Raw genomic sequence first — 17,248 nt, 5'->3', positions numbered from 1 at the left:
CACTCAGACCACGTCTGCCAGGGCCCGATATCACAATCCAGGGAGCGCAACTACACGGGTTCCAATAGCGGATCAGGCAGCGACTTTTATGGGGGCCGGATGTCAATCACTTCACTTGCCAGGCCAATCCGGATGTTATTCTTGGTTAGCCGGGTGCCCACAGGTCCTCAAGGGCAACAGGGTCCAGCACCCCCTAGCAGCTTCCGACCACAAACTTTACTGGGCCCAAGATGGCCGGCATGATCTCAGCGTCCCACCCTCATCCCTCGAGGAGAGTATAAAAACGTCTTCACACCCCCACTTAGGGCCGTGGTTCTCTCAATGTACACCAAACAGTCACTGAGTTGGTCTGGGGCAGGCGTGTAGAGCGCTGTGCGACGTCCAGGGTTCGGGGAAGTCAGAGGAGGGAGGCGCATTAAGCATACCGTGTCGTCCCACCGAAAACGGGCAATGCCGGAATCAAGTCCGCACACTGTGAGCTGACCGAGCGACAGTAGCGCTGGGTAGTGTGCGGCCCCCTCCTGCCAGTAGCGATGCTCCACGCCAGGGCACTCCAGCAGCCGGAAACAATCAAGCAGCTCAAGGCTCCCCGGGCCCTGCCGTCACAGCGCCTCGTCACTCGTAGCCCCGGCAACGATCGCCAAGTCCGGGGCGGTTTCCCCGGGTGCATGGCACGGTGGGCGCCCAATGTTGCTCCACGGGGCGGCAAAGTCGACAAGGGTTCGCCAGGCCGGAGTCGAAGCAGCGGCGCAGTAGAGTCGGGGCACCGAGGCAGGCAGCTTCTCTCCTGGCAGAGTGCGTCAGCGGTCCGATCTCCAGAGCCGCTGGCTGGAGTCAGAGGAGACTCCGCTCCATCGATCTTCAGTGTGTTGCTGCATGCTCCGGTATACAGTTATACCATTAGCCGGACTTTATAGTCACGGATAACTGCTTAGACGGGCACGCTCGGATGGAGCCACCTCAAGAAGCGGCCATTACTCTCGGTGGTTGGCCACACCCCTCCCCTCTTGCTACATAATTTAGTAAGCCCTACTGTATAATTTGGAGCTCCACTGCCACATAATTCCAGTGGCCCTCATCACATATACAAAATCATTGTGTGGCAGCCTATCTTATACTGCGTATAATACAATTTTAGAATAATGCCTTACATATTCACAGTGCTGCTGGTTACATGCTGGGACCTTATAGCACTATAAATAGACAAGTCACTATTCTGCACTGCTCCGCCAAGAATTCTATTCTGTGACTCACTGAGACATCTGCTGTGGCCATATTATCCAAGTTTCATAATGTGAAAGAGTGCAATTCTCATCAATTAATTTAATGTGCATTTCATTTACATGTAGTTGTGTGAACATGAAAATACAACAAAGTGGGTCGTGGCCGGCTGTCGAGAGGAATGGCCGCACACTGAGTCGGCTCCTCTAAACGCCAGGAAATAACCCCACGCTATCAGGCATCTTCCGTTCTAATCTTTACCCCCTTCGAGGTTCCAGAAGAGGGAGCACACCCGAGTACAGGAGGGGACCTGCCGCAGCAAATAAGGCATCTGAAGGAAAACCCGAGTGCCCTGAGCGGACCTCGGCCGTGGGCAAAATGGCTGCGTCCACTCCTAGCCTTTCAGCCCAAAACGTGCACTGAATCCGGAGGAACGGAGGCAGCTGGAGAGCCCCTCATCTGCGGAGGGAGCTCTGCAGACACCGGATAAGCACCAAAGGTACCCTGACAATGGCGAACCCCGGTTGAGGGAGGACGACTGCGTCACCGGTGAGGCCGGCCTTGAGTTCGTCCATATGCAGTGTTGCGGCGCAGTCTCCCAGCCCTACGGGCAAACAGAATGTTGCACTAACGGAGCGAAGGGGTTTCTTGCATCCGCATGGAGCTAGGTACTCCCTTGCGGGTGATTCAGCAGCGACCTCTCCCAACCGGGTGTGGACCAGAGCCCTTCAAGGGCTCTGCAGATAGAAGCCGGACGCACCTCAACCGAACTGTACCTGAGGCACGTTGGCAACCTGAAGGGAACACTGGCCCTTAATGAAGAGCGACGGAGTGGTGTAGTGAAGATCTCTACCGCTGACCTGGGAGCCGAGTTGAGCTGAACTGATCATAGGCTAACAGCGAAGGGGGTAAGGAGCCCTGCTGATTGTGGCGGAGAGGACTGTCTCACTTTCGCACCAGGTATACTGCACAGACGGGCTGGCTTAGAGGGTGGGATGGTAGGCATCTCCCCTCCCCCTCAGAGGTGATGAAATTAGTGGGGTGAGGCTACCCTGCAACAGCCATAAAGACCGGGATCAGGGCTACCTGGCCCATGTGGGGAGCGGCGATTGCCAGAGAAATAGTTTACCAGCGCAGATGAGCTAGACGCCTGACCATAAAACGGACGGGTGGAGAACTCTGTAGACTGGCTTCAAGTAAGTTGTATACTGAACTGGTTTGGCCTTGGAGTCCAGGAAGGTGGTCTGAACCCCAGTGTAGGAGAAGTTAACGGAGCTGCTGTAGTCGAGCTGCTTCGCCCTGTGAGACATTACACTGAGGGATACAGGCCTAGACGTCAAGCTTGATTGAGCATGGTGCGTACAAATGGCTAACACCCCGGCCAATCTAACCAGATTGACAAATACATCGTCCCCCTGGGGAAGCCGGATGAGACTGAGGAACCTACCAAACAGCTTGTGGAACCGGGTGGCACAAATCAGGCACCGGATCCCACACTCAGAGACATTATGAAAGTAATAAGAGATTTAAGACTTACACAAGAACCTAAACTCGATGTGGTGACTGAAGAGGTAAACCTACTACGAGAGGATTTCAGAGGAATGACGCGTTAGTGGGCGTAGCGGAAACAAATATAAGTAGCCTACAATCCAAAACGAAATGCCTAGAAGAACAAGTAACTATACTAACAAAGCAGCAGGGAGAGGTATTGGTGAGGCTCGAGGACCAAGAAGATAGGGTGACAGAACAATATCAGAGTGGTGAGGGTCCCCGAAGGGACAGTCTGCTGATCTAATCATGGGAAACCTGATACTTAATACACTCGCCCGAAAAGACAGTAACAAAAATTCTCAGTGGAGAGAGCACATCAGGCGCTGGGACCATCGCCGCACCCTGAGGCCCGCGCGTACTACCATAGCTCATATCCTTAACTTTAGGGACCACAACGCTGTTCTACAAGCAGCTAGGTTGCATGGAGACCTACAATATGAAAACACAACGATTTCGGTTCTTCCCGGATTTCACTCTCCAGGTACAGCACCAACGCCGAACTTTCAACTCCATAAAAAAGGCCCTCCATGAGAAAAATATAAAGTATATGATGATGTACCCAGCCAAACAGCAGATAATTGCAGATGACAAATCGCACCTATTCGTGACTCTGGAAGAAGCAAGGGAAGGTCTGGAGCACAGTGGGGCACAGACGAAACAAAACGGAAAACGCCGTACTAGGAGAGACTGCGTACTTGCAGACCTTAGAATCCCTGACCAGCCCTTTCAGAACAAAGAAGACTGGACCCGGACTGATTGCGAACAGTGCCTGGTACACGATGAGGTTCACATGGGTATGGGGAGGGAGAAAGTTTAGAAAGATGAGCAACATTTGATCAACGTGGCTTAATTAAACAATGCCTGTAGTTTACTCTCACCTGGAGTAAGGGGGGAATAGCAGAGAGCCTGCACAGAAGTGCTACGATGATGTTCTACTGTATAGGTGTAACTATTCTTGTCAAGTGTTGATTCGTATATGTTGGCTACAGAGATAACGCCCACCGAAGGTTCCATGCACAAGTTTGGGCGACAGGAACTCTGAAGTGTTAAGTTTATCACCCACTGAGCAGGGAGGGGAGGAATTGTTGGGGAAGATCGCAGTTATTGAAAAGTTAAATGGTTATGCTCATCTGAAATACAAATCAAGGATAGCGGGGGCGAAGATATTGTTGTCACATATGGGTCCAGCTGACGCTCTCAGAACTGACCTATGCCAATATTGATGGATAGGTTCAAACAAATGCACATATGAACATGGAATGTAAATGGTCTGGGCAACAAGATCAAATGTACCCTAGCACTTCAGCATATTAAAAGTCACTCCCCAGATTTTGTTCTCCTTCAGGAGACACACTTAAGGGGCAATCATTACAAAGCATTGGACCATTTTAGTTATAAACTCCTGGCCCACGCAGGCTACTCCACAGACTCAGGGATGGGCATTCCAGCTAAAACTTTGTTACCATTCGTAACATCTAAGATGCGGAGAGTGATGCCCAGGGATGCTAAGCGGCCATACAGCAAACAAATGATGGACAGAATGCTGACAATGCAAACATTCTCCCCCAGTCAAAAGATCTGGGTTAAATCCATCGTTCTTTTGCCCACTACGCCACCCCAGTTTGGACCCAGCCATATGCAAATCAGTCTTGACCCTGTGCCCCATGGCAAAAGTCCAGACCGAACTACCAGGCCCGGTCCTCCCTGGACCGGAAACAAGCATCCTGGGACCAGCTTGGCAGTTCGGGCTGGACTGTTCCCATGAGGCACAGGGTCAAGACTGATTTGCATATGGCTGGGTTCAAACTGGAATGGCATGGTGAGCAAAAAAACGATGGATGTAGGCCCAGATCTCTGTACTGGGGTGAATGTATGACATTGTTCTGCATTCTGTCCATCAACTGTTGTTTTTGCATGCTAAGCGGCCATCACAGGCGTGTGGGAAGGTCACACCCTGAACCTTTGCTCCGTAATATACCCCCCACACTTTATGCTGGGGTCCTCCATAGACTGGGCACTATTCTCTTGGAGCTCCTGTGTGGGACATTACTGCTGGGGGGTGATACGAATGCCGCAATGGACACCGTCCACGGAGAAAAATTACTCCATTTCAACATTGATTTCCTCATCAAATAAACTTTTGATAAAGTGAACCTTCATCCATGTGTCCGTCAGCCCGTCCAGGTATGTCTGCTTGTTCAAATTAGTATGTAGGATACGGGAGTGCAAGTGTGTCACCAGTGTGAGCTACTGGTGTTGGTCTCTGTATCGGTTATTTGTGTGGATATGCGCACCAGTAACAGCATGTCTGGTGGGATGTGTGCATGAGTGTGTGCATGAGTGTATGTATGTCTGCAAGTCTGTCTGCAGGGGAGTCTTTTGGTGTGCTGCTCAGTCTGCAAGTGCTTACATGTCATGTATCTATCTGGTCACGAATTATACAAAAAACAAACCCACTGGCTTAGCTAATTTAAGCTTCTGTTATTATTGGAAGTGTTCAGAGACAAATACATGTTTCATTACCTTAGATCTAAATTACAAAATATTTTATAAGAATGATTGTAACCACAACCACAGCAACCCTTATGTAAGTATTTGTTTAATTAAAAATACAGCGTTAGTTGAACAAAAAATAAAATGAGTATTACCTTGTTATGTGTAAGAATTATGCGTAGTTCAGGATTTATAATTCCATATGCCATTATCAAATCCTGGATCTTTTTTAGTTCATCCTTGCATTTTTTACTTGTTGAATAAAACTGCTTCCTCACAGGAAGGTTTTTAAATAGCTTCAAAACGGTTACAGTTGTACCTATTAGCAGAAAAGAAAATATTAAACAAAATAAGCCCCAAAGCCGCAGACTTGATATAATGAAATGATCATCTTAAATCTGCTCCTCTGGTCTTTTGTAGAAATTATTATCCTATTTTGAATAAACAGATCTTTTACATGAAGGGTGTGTAGGTTCAGGATCGCATTTAATAAAACATATTTCCAGATTTTGTCTAAAACCTTCACAAATTTATAAAGCAGCAGATGCTCAAAGCAGGGTAACTCCTGGTACCAATGATTTTGTATTTTACACAGTAATCATGCTTTAGTCTCCCAAATGTGGGCTATGGAATAGCTCAAGAAACTGTAGCGGTTTGAGATTTGAGAGAAGGGGTGTGTGGATACAGATCCTCCCTCTATCCATGGGTTAACCTTATGGCACAACAGAGCACATAGTGGATTTGTTCTTTAGCTTAATATGTATAAGATCACAAGGGAATCGGACTAGAAGAACAGCAAAGGATGCAATCCTGCCACTGATGCTAGAAGTAACATTTAGACATAATGGATTGGGTGCTAATACTCGAGTAAATGTGGGTATTAGACTGTAGTATTCTTAGTCCAAGGGTTACATTCTTTGGCTAGAATGTGATGATTTTTATTAATATTTTAGATAAAAGCAGAGCAAAAATATCAATGGAGGTAATATTTAAAACAAAACATAAACTGAGTTGTCTCTTTAAAGACTTCATTAGGACTATTATTGTTTCTGCTCTATTGACCACCTCAAGGAAATGCATCTGAAATACATGTCCTACTGAATCTTAGAATAAGCCACCATAATTTAATAAAACATAACAAAGATAATTAAATCACTATTCCATAAATTTCCCTTGGCGGAGACTGACACTGTAATTGTGTGCAGTTTTTCACCCAAACAATTTTACAAATGTATACATCTTGCCTTTTTTGGTGTGACAAGCGACATCTTCCTGCATGCTTATCAAATTATTTCATACATTTAATATTCTGCTGCAGATTTTCCCATGTTTTGAATCACATTCTCCTTCCATAAATGCTATGGAAAAGCGTATTCCCTATCTTTTAAATCACATTGTCCTTCCCAAAAGTCCAGGGACAAGCCTATACCCCATTTTAAGCTTACAAATGGGAGCTTTCACATGACTGTAGGGATCAATTTCAACCATTAGCTCTTTGAGAACACAGTTGTACAGTCAAACCTCCCAAATTTTAGGAAACAATTTAAGACATGGCTTTTTAGATCTCAACTAGAGTAGGCGATCCGTACCATACTGGTCTATACCCCCTTCTGGAGGCTCGCGCTGCCAACGCTAAGACACTTTGGTATTTGCGCACTTTATTATAATTATTATTGACAACACGGTTTATTAGTTGAAAGAATGAGATGCACCACATATTTATTAGGTGAACCAGAAATCACAGCTAGCTCTTTTTTTGCGTGGATGCTCAATTCACAACACAATGGACGATCACATGATCTCTTAATTATTTGTGCAGCTACAGAAAAAAGATTCCTCATCTGAGACTTTCAATCCGATTCTAAATGTGCAGAGAGTATTTGTTTTTGCAAAGAAGCTCAGATATCTCTACACAGGTTTGACAAACTCGTGGTTAAGGTGTTAAAAGAAACTTGAGATACCTATGGTTAAGTTTAGGAGCCAGACAATTTCTACAGAATGCACTGGAGTACCAAAATCTGACTAAATCTGTCACCAGAACAGGGCTGCATAACAAGACATCTAATTTATAAGCGTTTATTTAACCCATTCATAAATATCTACAATTATGTTCACCCACTTTAATTACTAATATTGCATTTTCTTTCTAGAACGGACTCAGGTAACATCAAGGGCTTTACAGTAATCCCATTGAGTAGGTAACCTAAGAGGTGTCAAAAAGTGGGAGACAAAGTCTTTAACTGTTTACAGGATTGTAGGAGATAGTATTTAGTATTTCATCTGCATACCACATTACTTTTACTACTTATGCTAAATTAATTCTTTCAATTCATTAATAAATAATGAGAGAAACAGAGAAGAACTCAAAATGCAAAAGAAATATAAGTGGGGAGAGAAAGCAGCCCTCTAAAAAACTGTGAAAGCATCGGGCATAATTCTAGTTGAATTATACCTAGCAGTTTGCTGCTTACGAAACATTTGCACCACATTATTAAATGCTGGTTCTATACTACACGTAAGCAAAACTCTAAACAAATAAACCATTACAACTAGCTAAAACGTTCTAAACATGTAAAATTAGGAAAAGCGTGTGCTAGAGTATTTTTTCTTGCTATAGTACATATTACAAAATGCACATTTTATCCTTGGATAACCTCACTGCAAATCAGACTACAGATGGTGCAGAAGCAGGTTGAGCCCATAATATTCTACTCTGCAAGAATAGAATCTCTAACTTTTTCCTTCCCTCTACTGATTGGCTGTTTGTTGCGGGCCAGTTATATCTTAAGCTACTGTGCATCATACAAGGAGTTATCTGATGGCTTCTGCATATATTCCTCAATCAATCCTGCAAGATGCACTATAAATCTGAAGAAACTCTGCCACTGGTTGAGTCGGTTCCGGAAATCCTGCTATCACACCAGATAGTAGGGTGGGGCAGTAACAGTTTAGTTGCTCTTTATATAGGGTGTCGAAACAACATACCAGAAATTATTTTAACTTCAATGGCTATTTGGAGACCAATCCTCCAACAACACCAATAGGTGGCTAGTACTTTAATTATACAATATACAAGAAGGGCAACTATTGAGGCCCTACCGTTTGGAGGGACTCTTGATGCAGTAATACTGCACCCAGAATTTCCAACAGCAGGGACATTTCAAGTGTGCTTTTACCATACTACTATGAGTTTTGGGCTTCAGAAACAGTGCCTACCCACAGGAAATTGTGCTCCTGAATTTCTGCACCTTATTCATCCAATAAATTATGCCTAGTTTTAAACGTGTCTGGGGCAAACCTCATAGGCGTGGAAATACCACACAACTTAAAATGAAGATCCTGCCAGTAATTCTGGTTGCTTGAAACTTAGAAAGAGGGCCTAAGGTTTGCCTTTTATGTTCTTTGTTACATTTACCAGCACTTCTTGGTAATTATCGAACACCCTTTGCACTTTAGATATGCTCAAAAATGTATGTGGTGAAGTCACTGCTTCTAAATTTAGACCAATACAAAGGAATACTCTCTTTAAAATGATGTCTTCACCCCGGTTCTTGTATGTCCTCCAGAACTCGATTCGATACCCGCGTCCTATTTCAGAGAAATAGAGTGCCTCCAAAGGGACCTATTGTGGAATGGCAAAACACGTATCGCTTTCGGTAAGCTTTCCCTGAACTGGTACGACAGGGGCATCAGTCGTCCCAATGTCAAATTGTACTACTGGGCGGCTCATCTGTCCTCCATTAACCACTGCACATATGCCCAGCCGGGAGACCCAGGTTATAGTATGGATAGATGGCGCCTCTCCGGGGGGAACTTTAATAGAGCCCTCTACTCTAGGCCTTGACGCTACACACTTACGGCCCCACTTAACACGCAGTACATGTCTAGCATGCGGCCACTAAATGTCTTGGTTGGGGTCGTAAGCTAACACTCGCAATGCCATTATGGGATTCCGAACAACTGGGCAGCTTGTGGAGGTGTAAGGGGTTCGACAAAAGGGACCTCATAGGTATTTCCCATATTGGCGATCTGTGGGGCAAAATGGATATTAAATCATTTACTGCATTGCAGCAACAGTATAAGTTGGCCGACTCGGAACACTTCCGCTACACGCCGGTTAGACACGCATTACGCACTCAACTACAGCCCGGGTTCACACTATCGGAATCGTCCCCGCTAGAAGATAGAATACTTGACGGCCATATTCCTGACAGTACCATTTCACTGATATACAAAAAGCTGGTTAACAACCTTTCGGATCCTCTCCAGGCCCTCCGAGAGAAGTGGAATAGGGACGGCATTGAAATGGACGATGAGGAATGGCAGGAAGTTGTCTCCTCTCCCAGAGTGGTGGCGATACCAGCTTGTCTCCGACTTGTCCAACTAAAATTCCTACACAGGGTATACATAATGAGGCCTCAAATAGTGCGGATGGGGAGGGCAGACGAGGGAGACTGTAGACGAGGATGTGGCCAACTGGGAACCTTCCTTCATATAGTATGGGAATGTGAGCTGATCCAACCCTATTGGCGTAGCATCCATGATATCATAAATACTGTCTTGTCCGTGCAACTCTGCATGGAAGCCCGCAGGTGCCTATTAAACATCTGGGAGCCTACAGATTTGAATGTCTGCTTGATACAATGAGTCACGTTGGGACTAATGCTAGCCAAGTGAAACACTGCCCAGCGATGGGGGGCACCGCTCCCTCCAGCAGTGCGGGACTGGGAAAAAGACTTGGATTGGGCAATGTTTCGAGAAAAAACTGTATATGTGGCCCGTGATTGTCCCAACAAATGGACTCGTGTTTGGGGCTTGTGGAACTCCTACCGAGGAGATATATGTCAACCTCCCCTTACTCCCATTGCCGAAGATCCCCCTTCACCCTAGACCTTCCACATATTGTTCTGTATATTGTGATGTATCTACTGCTCCCATGAAGCCAAAGGTACTACTTTCTCTGAAATGTCATTGTATTGCTGATGTTTATTTCTCAATAAAAAAAGCTTTACAAAAAAAAAATACAAAGGAATACTATTTTAAGGTTTGACACACATCTATATGTTCAGATACACACATTTGATAAACTGTTTGTGAGGAGGCTCTGTATGAACCTTAAATGCAATATTATTAAAGAAATAGTTGTTTCCCGAATCATGGGAAGTTTTCTTCCCTTAACGGTCTTTCATAAAATCTCATGTGTGCTACTAAAAGCATATCTAAATGCTGGATCTGTTTTTACAGGGTTTTCCTTCTCTTGATTTTAAAATTATTTTTGCCTCATTGCTGAACATTTCAGGTCGAGATATTACCTTCACCACACAGCGCTTTTGTAGTACTGCACAAATATTCTACCACAAGCTCCTGCTCAAACAATCAGTCCAACTGTTGTTTTTTGCTCCATCTTTCAGCTGACGGCAAATAAATCCATCTATGCAGCAAAACATTTCACTCTGAATACCTGACCAGCAGAAGCAACCAAGATGAGTCCATAACATTTTTCCCGCCTTAAACGTTTAAAGTTGCTTTACCAGGAGCTGTCAAGATGAATTGTTTGCAACTCAACTTACACAGTACTTGCAGCCTGCCGCCTTGTAGTGAACGAGGCACTCTTGTGGTTTGGAACCCTTTGATGACCTTCGACTACCATCATTTAAACTGACTTTGGTGTGTTATTATAACCTAGCCTTAATGTAGGTCGGTCCTGCATATTCCTGCTTCTCTTCTTTCTTGTAATCTTGTTGTCTTTCAGTGAGAACTGTCACGGAGTAGAACAGTCTTGCCAAGAATAGAAGGTGTGGATGTGCATTTGAAGGCGTGAGAGGGAGAGAGGTGTGGAATCTCGAAGTGCAGTGTTGTGGGCAGTGATGCACACATGTGCTCGGTGTTGTACATTGAGAGATAAAGTATGTGATGCTATAAGCAGTTGTGCAGAAATGTGCATTGTGTTGTACATTTATGAGAATTATGAGTTCTTACTATTGGCTTTGAAATGGCCTCATTTCATCTTGTTTTCTGACTATGTCTTGCTTCAAGCTTTTCTTCGTGCACAACAGTGCTTGCAAGTTGTTTGGGTTATGAGAATTATAAGTTCTTACTATTGGCTTTGACATGGCCTCATGTCATCCTTTTTCCTTGGCTCTGCCTTGCTGCAGTTTTTCTGCGTGCACAGCAGTGCTTGCAAGTTGTTTTGGTTATTCACATTCAAGGTATTTCTGTTTTTCTGAGTGATTGCTTTTGTTTAATGTACTCTGAAAGGCCCTGTGGGAGCTTCGTCAAGATAGAGGCTGGAAGATGTAAGAATGTACAACTCTGTCTCGGAGTCAAAATACGGGGGCTTGGCCAGGCCCGGTCTTGGCCAGCCGCGGTCTTGGCCTTGACGCAGACTGGTCGCGCCAGCTCGGTGTTTTCTAATGAGAAGGGGGCGAGGTTTTCTAGAAGCTCCACCTCAGGTTGAGTAATGATATTTAAGCTGGGAACCTTCGAGGGCCAGGTGGAAGCTTGCCACAGAATAGACGTATTGCTGTGGAGGTGACGGAACTTGAGTCCTGATTGAACTCCTTGCTTGACTGTTAAAGGGCTTCCCCAGCTTGAGTTGGCAAGGATGATGCAAATACAATTGGTGAGGTGTTCCTAACCATTTTGTAAATATTTTCTACTTGTATATACTGCATTTTATTCTAATAGTACATTTTAGTCACTTGACATTTGGGAATCTGCATTTACTGATATATTTGGCCTACCGTTCATTAATAAACTTGTGTGTGTTATTTTAAATGCACCTGAATTTGTTTTCTTGCCTCGCCTAAAGAGAGTGCTGCGTCCTTTCCTCGTTTTTAGGGAATGCTGCTCAAAGTGTGTTACTATAAATGGACCTGAATTTGTTTTCTTGCCTCGCCTAAACGGAGTGCTGAGTCCTTTCCTCGTCTTTAGGGAGTGCTGCTCAAAGTGTATTGTTTAAAGTTGCAGTGGTATATTTGCCTCCAAAGTGGGAGTGCAGGGTTTGAGTGTGTCCCTTTAGCGAAAAGCACATTCAGTACACGCCACTTGACATCTTCTGACTCCTTCAAAAAAGACAAAGCAATGTACTATGTTCAGAGAGCTGCATTCATGGTCCGGGATTCCCACAGGCCACAGACCCGCTGGGCATCCCAGTGCGTTTGTTACCTATTGACTTTGAATTGCCCAAAATTAAAAAGGGCACTGGTTCTGCATCGTAGGAATCTTCATTGAAGTCATAAATGCTTGAATAATTTCCCCTGGAACAACTTCCTGTATGGTTTACTTACATGGAAACCGCAATAAAGAAAGTCTTTATCCATGCACATATAGGTATGTTCATGGATAAAGTGTCCTTTATTGCTGTTTCAATGGAAGTAACTGTATATATCTTTCAAGTAAAAAAAATGGATCGTCGAACACATTCTGGTCATTAGTAATAATGACCGGAAGGACTCAGTTGGCTGACACATTTAGGCAAAACATGGGAGTAACTCGAAATTAATTTCATTTATTGGCTTAGACAAGGTTACTAGACATCAGAGAGAAGAAAGATAGATGATTAGACTCCACAGATTGGAATCAGAGTAGATCATCAAACTAAAAACTTGCAAACCCTTATGACTTAATAGAAGCAAAGAATTAGCCGTTCATCTGGATGTATAATCATGGAATACACACGGCATATCTAGTTTAGACTCCTACTTTTCATTTGTTCTGCTTTCTTCCCCTTGTGTATTGTATCTAGAAGCGACAGCCGCCACCCCCCCTCTCCCCCCCCCCCCCGAGGGGTGTCATGCTTCATCATTGGGCAGCTTTTCGTTGGGTTGGCGCTGCAATGTCCAACGGGCCTTCAAGGGGGCTCTTTACCAGAGTTCTTTTCTTTTTTTTCGCCCATGTGGAGTGTGAGGTTGAGTGAATAGATGTGAGTAGAATGGAAAAAAGGTGCATATTAAAAATGTTAAGGAGATCCAAAGAGTATTTAATTGTTGGGTCCCTATGTCATATTTAAAAATGTGGATTGAGCATATAATAGATCAAATTTTCTTTTTTAGATACAGTAAGTGTGAGTCAAAGGTCAACATGTTTCATGCCAATTACTGTCCAGAATGATCACGGCATTTCGTCAGGACCAAAAAGACCTTTTTCTATTCAAACAGAGATGGTCAGAAAAAGTATGTGCAAACCATGCCCTGTATGCATTACATGGATATTCAGTATATCTCCTGGCAATAGACCCAAAGGTTGCAAAAAATGGAGCCCAATCAGACCAGTCAGAATGGACGCTATTATGCGTACGGACGGTCAGTTGTTGGAGCACAATTGGGGCTTCCGACATACCCCTGGCTCTGCCGGTTTGGGCACGTTTGACGAATCTTAACAAAACTTTTAATGTTCTTCCACCTTAGCTCACTCCTGGAATGGTTCAGGGTGATTTGTAAAATGGGGGCCGAAAATAAAGGTGGGGCCGCAAAACATGTTTTCTCCATTAATTTTTCAATAGGAATTTTAGACACAACAAAAAAGGGTGAATGGAATTGTGAGAAGTTGGCCTGGTATATGCTGTCCACTAGTTCTAGTGGGCACCTTGTACCAGTCCAAACAACCCTTATTGATGATAGGTTTAAAGACAACCTTTATTGAAAACTATCCTAGTGGTAGCTATGGAGAGCAGCCTTCAGGCTAAGTCTTCAAGGAGTGTAAAGCAGCTTGGTTTACCAGATTATAACCTCTTGAATTACTAAATGAAAGGAGATCCACACAAGGAATATATAAAATATATGTATTTATTTCTAAACACTCACTACTCATCTCTTTATAAGATTAGAGTCAAAGATAAACAATAATACAGTTCTAAAACGACAGTAAATAGCAAAATATACAATGGGCCCTAGGGGCGGACCAAACCATATATTAAGGATGTGGTCTAAGAACCACGACTTGACTAGACAGTGCCTAGAGCATGTAGAATCGCTGGGACCCCAAGGAACCACCCAAGGAGACCCACGGGTGACGCGTGCAGTGTGAGAACACAGGCGCGAGCCCCGTACTATTCTATGGGAAAGTCGCGGTTGGAATTTTAGAAGTTAAGGACACTTAGGAGAGGACTTTGAGCAAACCCCTTCAGACTTAGGGGTTCGAGGGCCAGCACCCACGGGAGCACTGGAGTACTCGAGTTACCTCACCCAGGGAAGCCGGGTGCATAGGTGTCAAATGGTGTCAGGAATCGGTGTTGATTTCAATGGCGATCTGCTGCAAAGTGCTGCTGCCGGGAAGGAGAAAAGTGTCTGGTGTGATCCAAGCCTGGATCAAAGATCAGAAGAACCTGAAAGCAGAGGGGACAGAGTCTGGGTCACTTGCCAGTGACCCGGGGCACGATAGACAAATGCCCACCGATGTCGGGTGATTCAGGTGCGAAGAGGTGAAGCTCGACTCTGCAGCCACGAGGACCAGGAGGCGTCGATGACGACCAGGAGCTGGATTCGAGCTGTCCCATGAAGGATGTTGAGTGCTGCAGTGTCGGTGCCTGGATTGAACCCAACAAGCCTTGGCAACAGCAACCCACGCAGGAAGAGCAAAGATGCTTCGGTGCGGACCAGCAAGGTCCTGGGGACTCCCCAAGCGATGGGAGAGTCAGGGCACGCCTGTAGCAACCAGGTAAGCCCAATTAGAAGTAAAGTTGCCATCACAGGGACCCACCAGTCGACGGACTAGGGATCGCAAAGGGACCTCGAGAGAAAACACAAAGGGCCAGCTCACGGAACACTCGTGGAGAGTAGGCGGGCAATCTTCGGTGCAAATACTGCTCGGGTCAGGGCTACAAGTAACCCAAAGCTCAGCTGCAGGAGTCGTTGGAAAGCTGATGCTTCGGCAAAGTGACGCGGTGTCCAGGAGTTCGGGTTGCACGGTCACCACGAGGGATATGGGCCTCAGACTTGCTGTGGGCACTGATCGACCTCTACGACCACGGAAACCAACCTCTTGTGTTGCAAAATTCTTCATAGTCCGGCGGGAGCTTCGGAGATGCAAACCGGTTAGATGAGTCTTTGGTCCCTACCTTGCAGTGGAGTAACTCCTTTCCTCCAAGGGAGATTCTTCAGTCATCTATTTCAATGAAGATCATCGACGTTCCAGGATTCAGTATCAGAGTTTCGTCCAGGTGTAATCTAAAATCCTGTAGCCAGGGATTCCTTGCTTATACCCAAGGAAGGGGTGGGACAAACTCTAGGGACTCACCTATGGGAGGGTCAGGAAAGAGGGGTGGCTACACCCATTTCCATTCTTCAGTTTCGTGCCAGAGCAGGGGCTGGTAGACCCTGCAACCGGTTTGAGCTGGAATATGCACAGGGACACTAAATGTGCCCCCAGTGCTGAACTTCAAAGCACTCTCGGAGTGCACCCACCCAGCCCCAATACACAAAAGCCTGTCTGTGAGGTGGTGACACCTCCCTGTGAGGGGAAACCTATTGTCCAGGCCTCCCCTGCCGGAGTTTCGTCCAGCAGCAGTGTCTGTGGCTGGCAGCATCCATTTTGTGATGCCAGGGCTGTTTGGTGGTACCGGGTATACCGGTGCCGTCATGTCTCTCCCTCTAGAAGGGTGGGATCATACTTCCACACCGGTTACTGGTGTGGGGGTATGATTCCAAGGTGTTTGACACCAAACACAACATGTTTCCATGCAGCCATCCTAAAGTTAGCATTTACTGTTTGGTTATAATGCACTTAAGAGTATATGGTTTGGCTGCCTCACAAACCACCCCGAAATAAAGGTTCCGAAGGCTGCAGAGGGGCTCTGCTCATGCATGGGCACCCTCTCACATAAAACCCAGCACCCTGCCTTCAGAATTAGTAAGGCCTGCCATAGGGGTGACTGATAGGTTTATATGTGTAGTGATATGGAGAGATATAGTGAACCTATATCTCAGTAAGGGGTGCATGCACCACCTTACCCAGGCTACAGTAGCAGTCCTATGGTGTCATTTTGGAAGGCTTCCCAGGGGTGGCATAATACATGCAGCAGCCCCTGGTAGGCCTCTGGGGTACCTATACCCTGGGTACGTAGTATACCATATGATAGGGTCTTATAAGGGTACCCCAGAATCCAATCTGGAGTGTACCTAAATTACTGGTAATCAATTTAGAGAGGAAGCAGCTAGATTGGGGTCCTGGTTAGCAGGGCCCCAGCCAGACTAAAGTCGAAAAACAGTGAAACATCAGCATAAAGTGGGGGTAACTAGAAGAAGCAGCTCCTACTCACCTACAGGAATGACACCAAATTTGCCAAAAAGCAAGATCTTGGTTCAGGAAGCGTGATTTTTGTGATTTGGTGAAAATCCATTAAGTAGTTTAAAAGATATTAAGGTTATTAAAAAAATTGATATTTCACCCTGCAGAGGAACCGCAGAGTCATCTTATCTTACGATAAGACCTAATTGGCTGTTATGACATCAGCAAAGAAGTGGCAGCAGCCATCTGGGGACTCAGGGCCTGATTTATATATTTTGGCGGAGAGGGTACTCCATTGTAAGGCGTTGGAGTTCCCTTCTCGCCAATATAGTGGTTTGCCCACTAAATGCAATTGCTGAGTAGTAAGAGTAGTCTCTGCCGTGGCCAAACTTTAGGTCCGCCTACATTTTAATTTGGTAGGCGGACCAGTATATTGGCAGGGAGGGAACTCCATTGAAGAAGTTTGAGCACGTGTCATGGTTCATCACCTCCCTGCTTTCTGTCTATACTGTGTGCATTGATTTCTTGGCATGCTTTACACATAACTGATATGTTAAAGATTGTATTATTATTTCTCAAACAAATTATGTTTTGCAAATTGCTTCCTGGTATGTAACAGGTTAAGTCCACCTTGCACGTGCATTTAGTTTTGTAGTGTATTATTTTTGTCTTATTGTCCTTTGTTTATGTATATATTTTGGAGTGTTCCAGAAGAGTATTCTGGAAAGTTCCAGTGGAGTCCTGAAGAATCCCCATC

General features: G+C 45.2%; 1 protein-coding gene across 7 annotated transcripts in view; it reads right to left on the bottom strand.

The window, feature by feature from the left end:
• PMS1 (PMS1 homolog 1, mismatch repair system component) overlaps nt 1-17,248 on the bottom strand; it is a 903,709-nt gene that overhangs the window by 737,182 nt on the left and 149,279 nt on the right. For all 7 annotated transcript variants that reach the window (XR_014979980.1, XM_085648798.1, XM_085648797.1 and 4 more), the window contains one exon: nt 5,421-5,584. Coding sequence is in view for 6 of the 7 variants with exons in the window: in XM_085648798.1 (XP_085504924.1) it covers nt 5,421-5,584 (164 nt within the window). In the remaining variant the exon portion in view is untranslated. The remainder of the gene's footprint in view (nt 1-5,420; nt 5,585-17,248) is intronic.

The sequence above is a fragment of the Triturus cristatus genome, chromosome 3_2 (genome assembly GCF_964204655.1).
Source record: "Triturus cristatus chromosome 3_2, aTriCri1.1, whole genome shotgun sequence".
Classification (NCBI taxonomy): domain Eukaryota; kingdom Metazoa; phylum Chordata; class Amphibia; order Caudata; family Salamandridae; genus Triturus; species Triturus cristatus.
The sequence above is the reverse complement of the archived record's forward strand: the minus strand, read 5'-3'. Positions and strand labels throughout refer to the sequence as shown.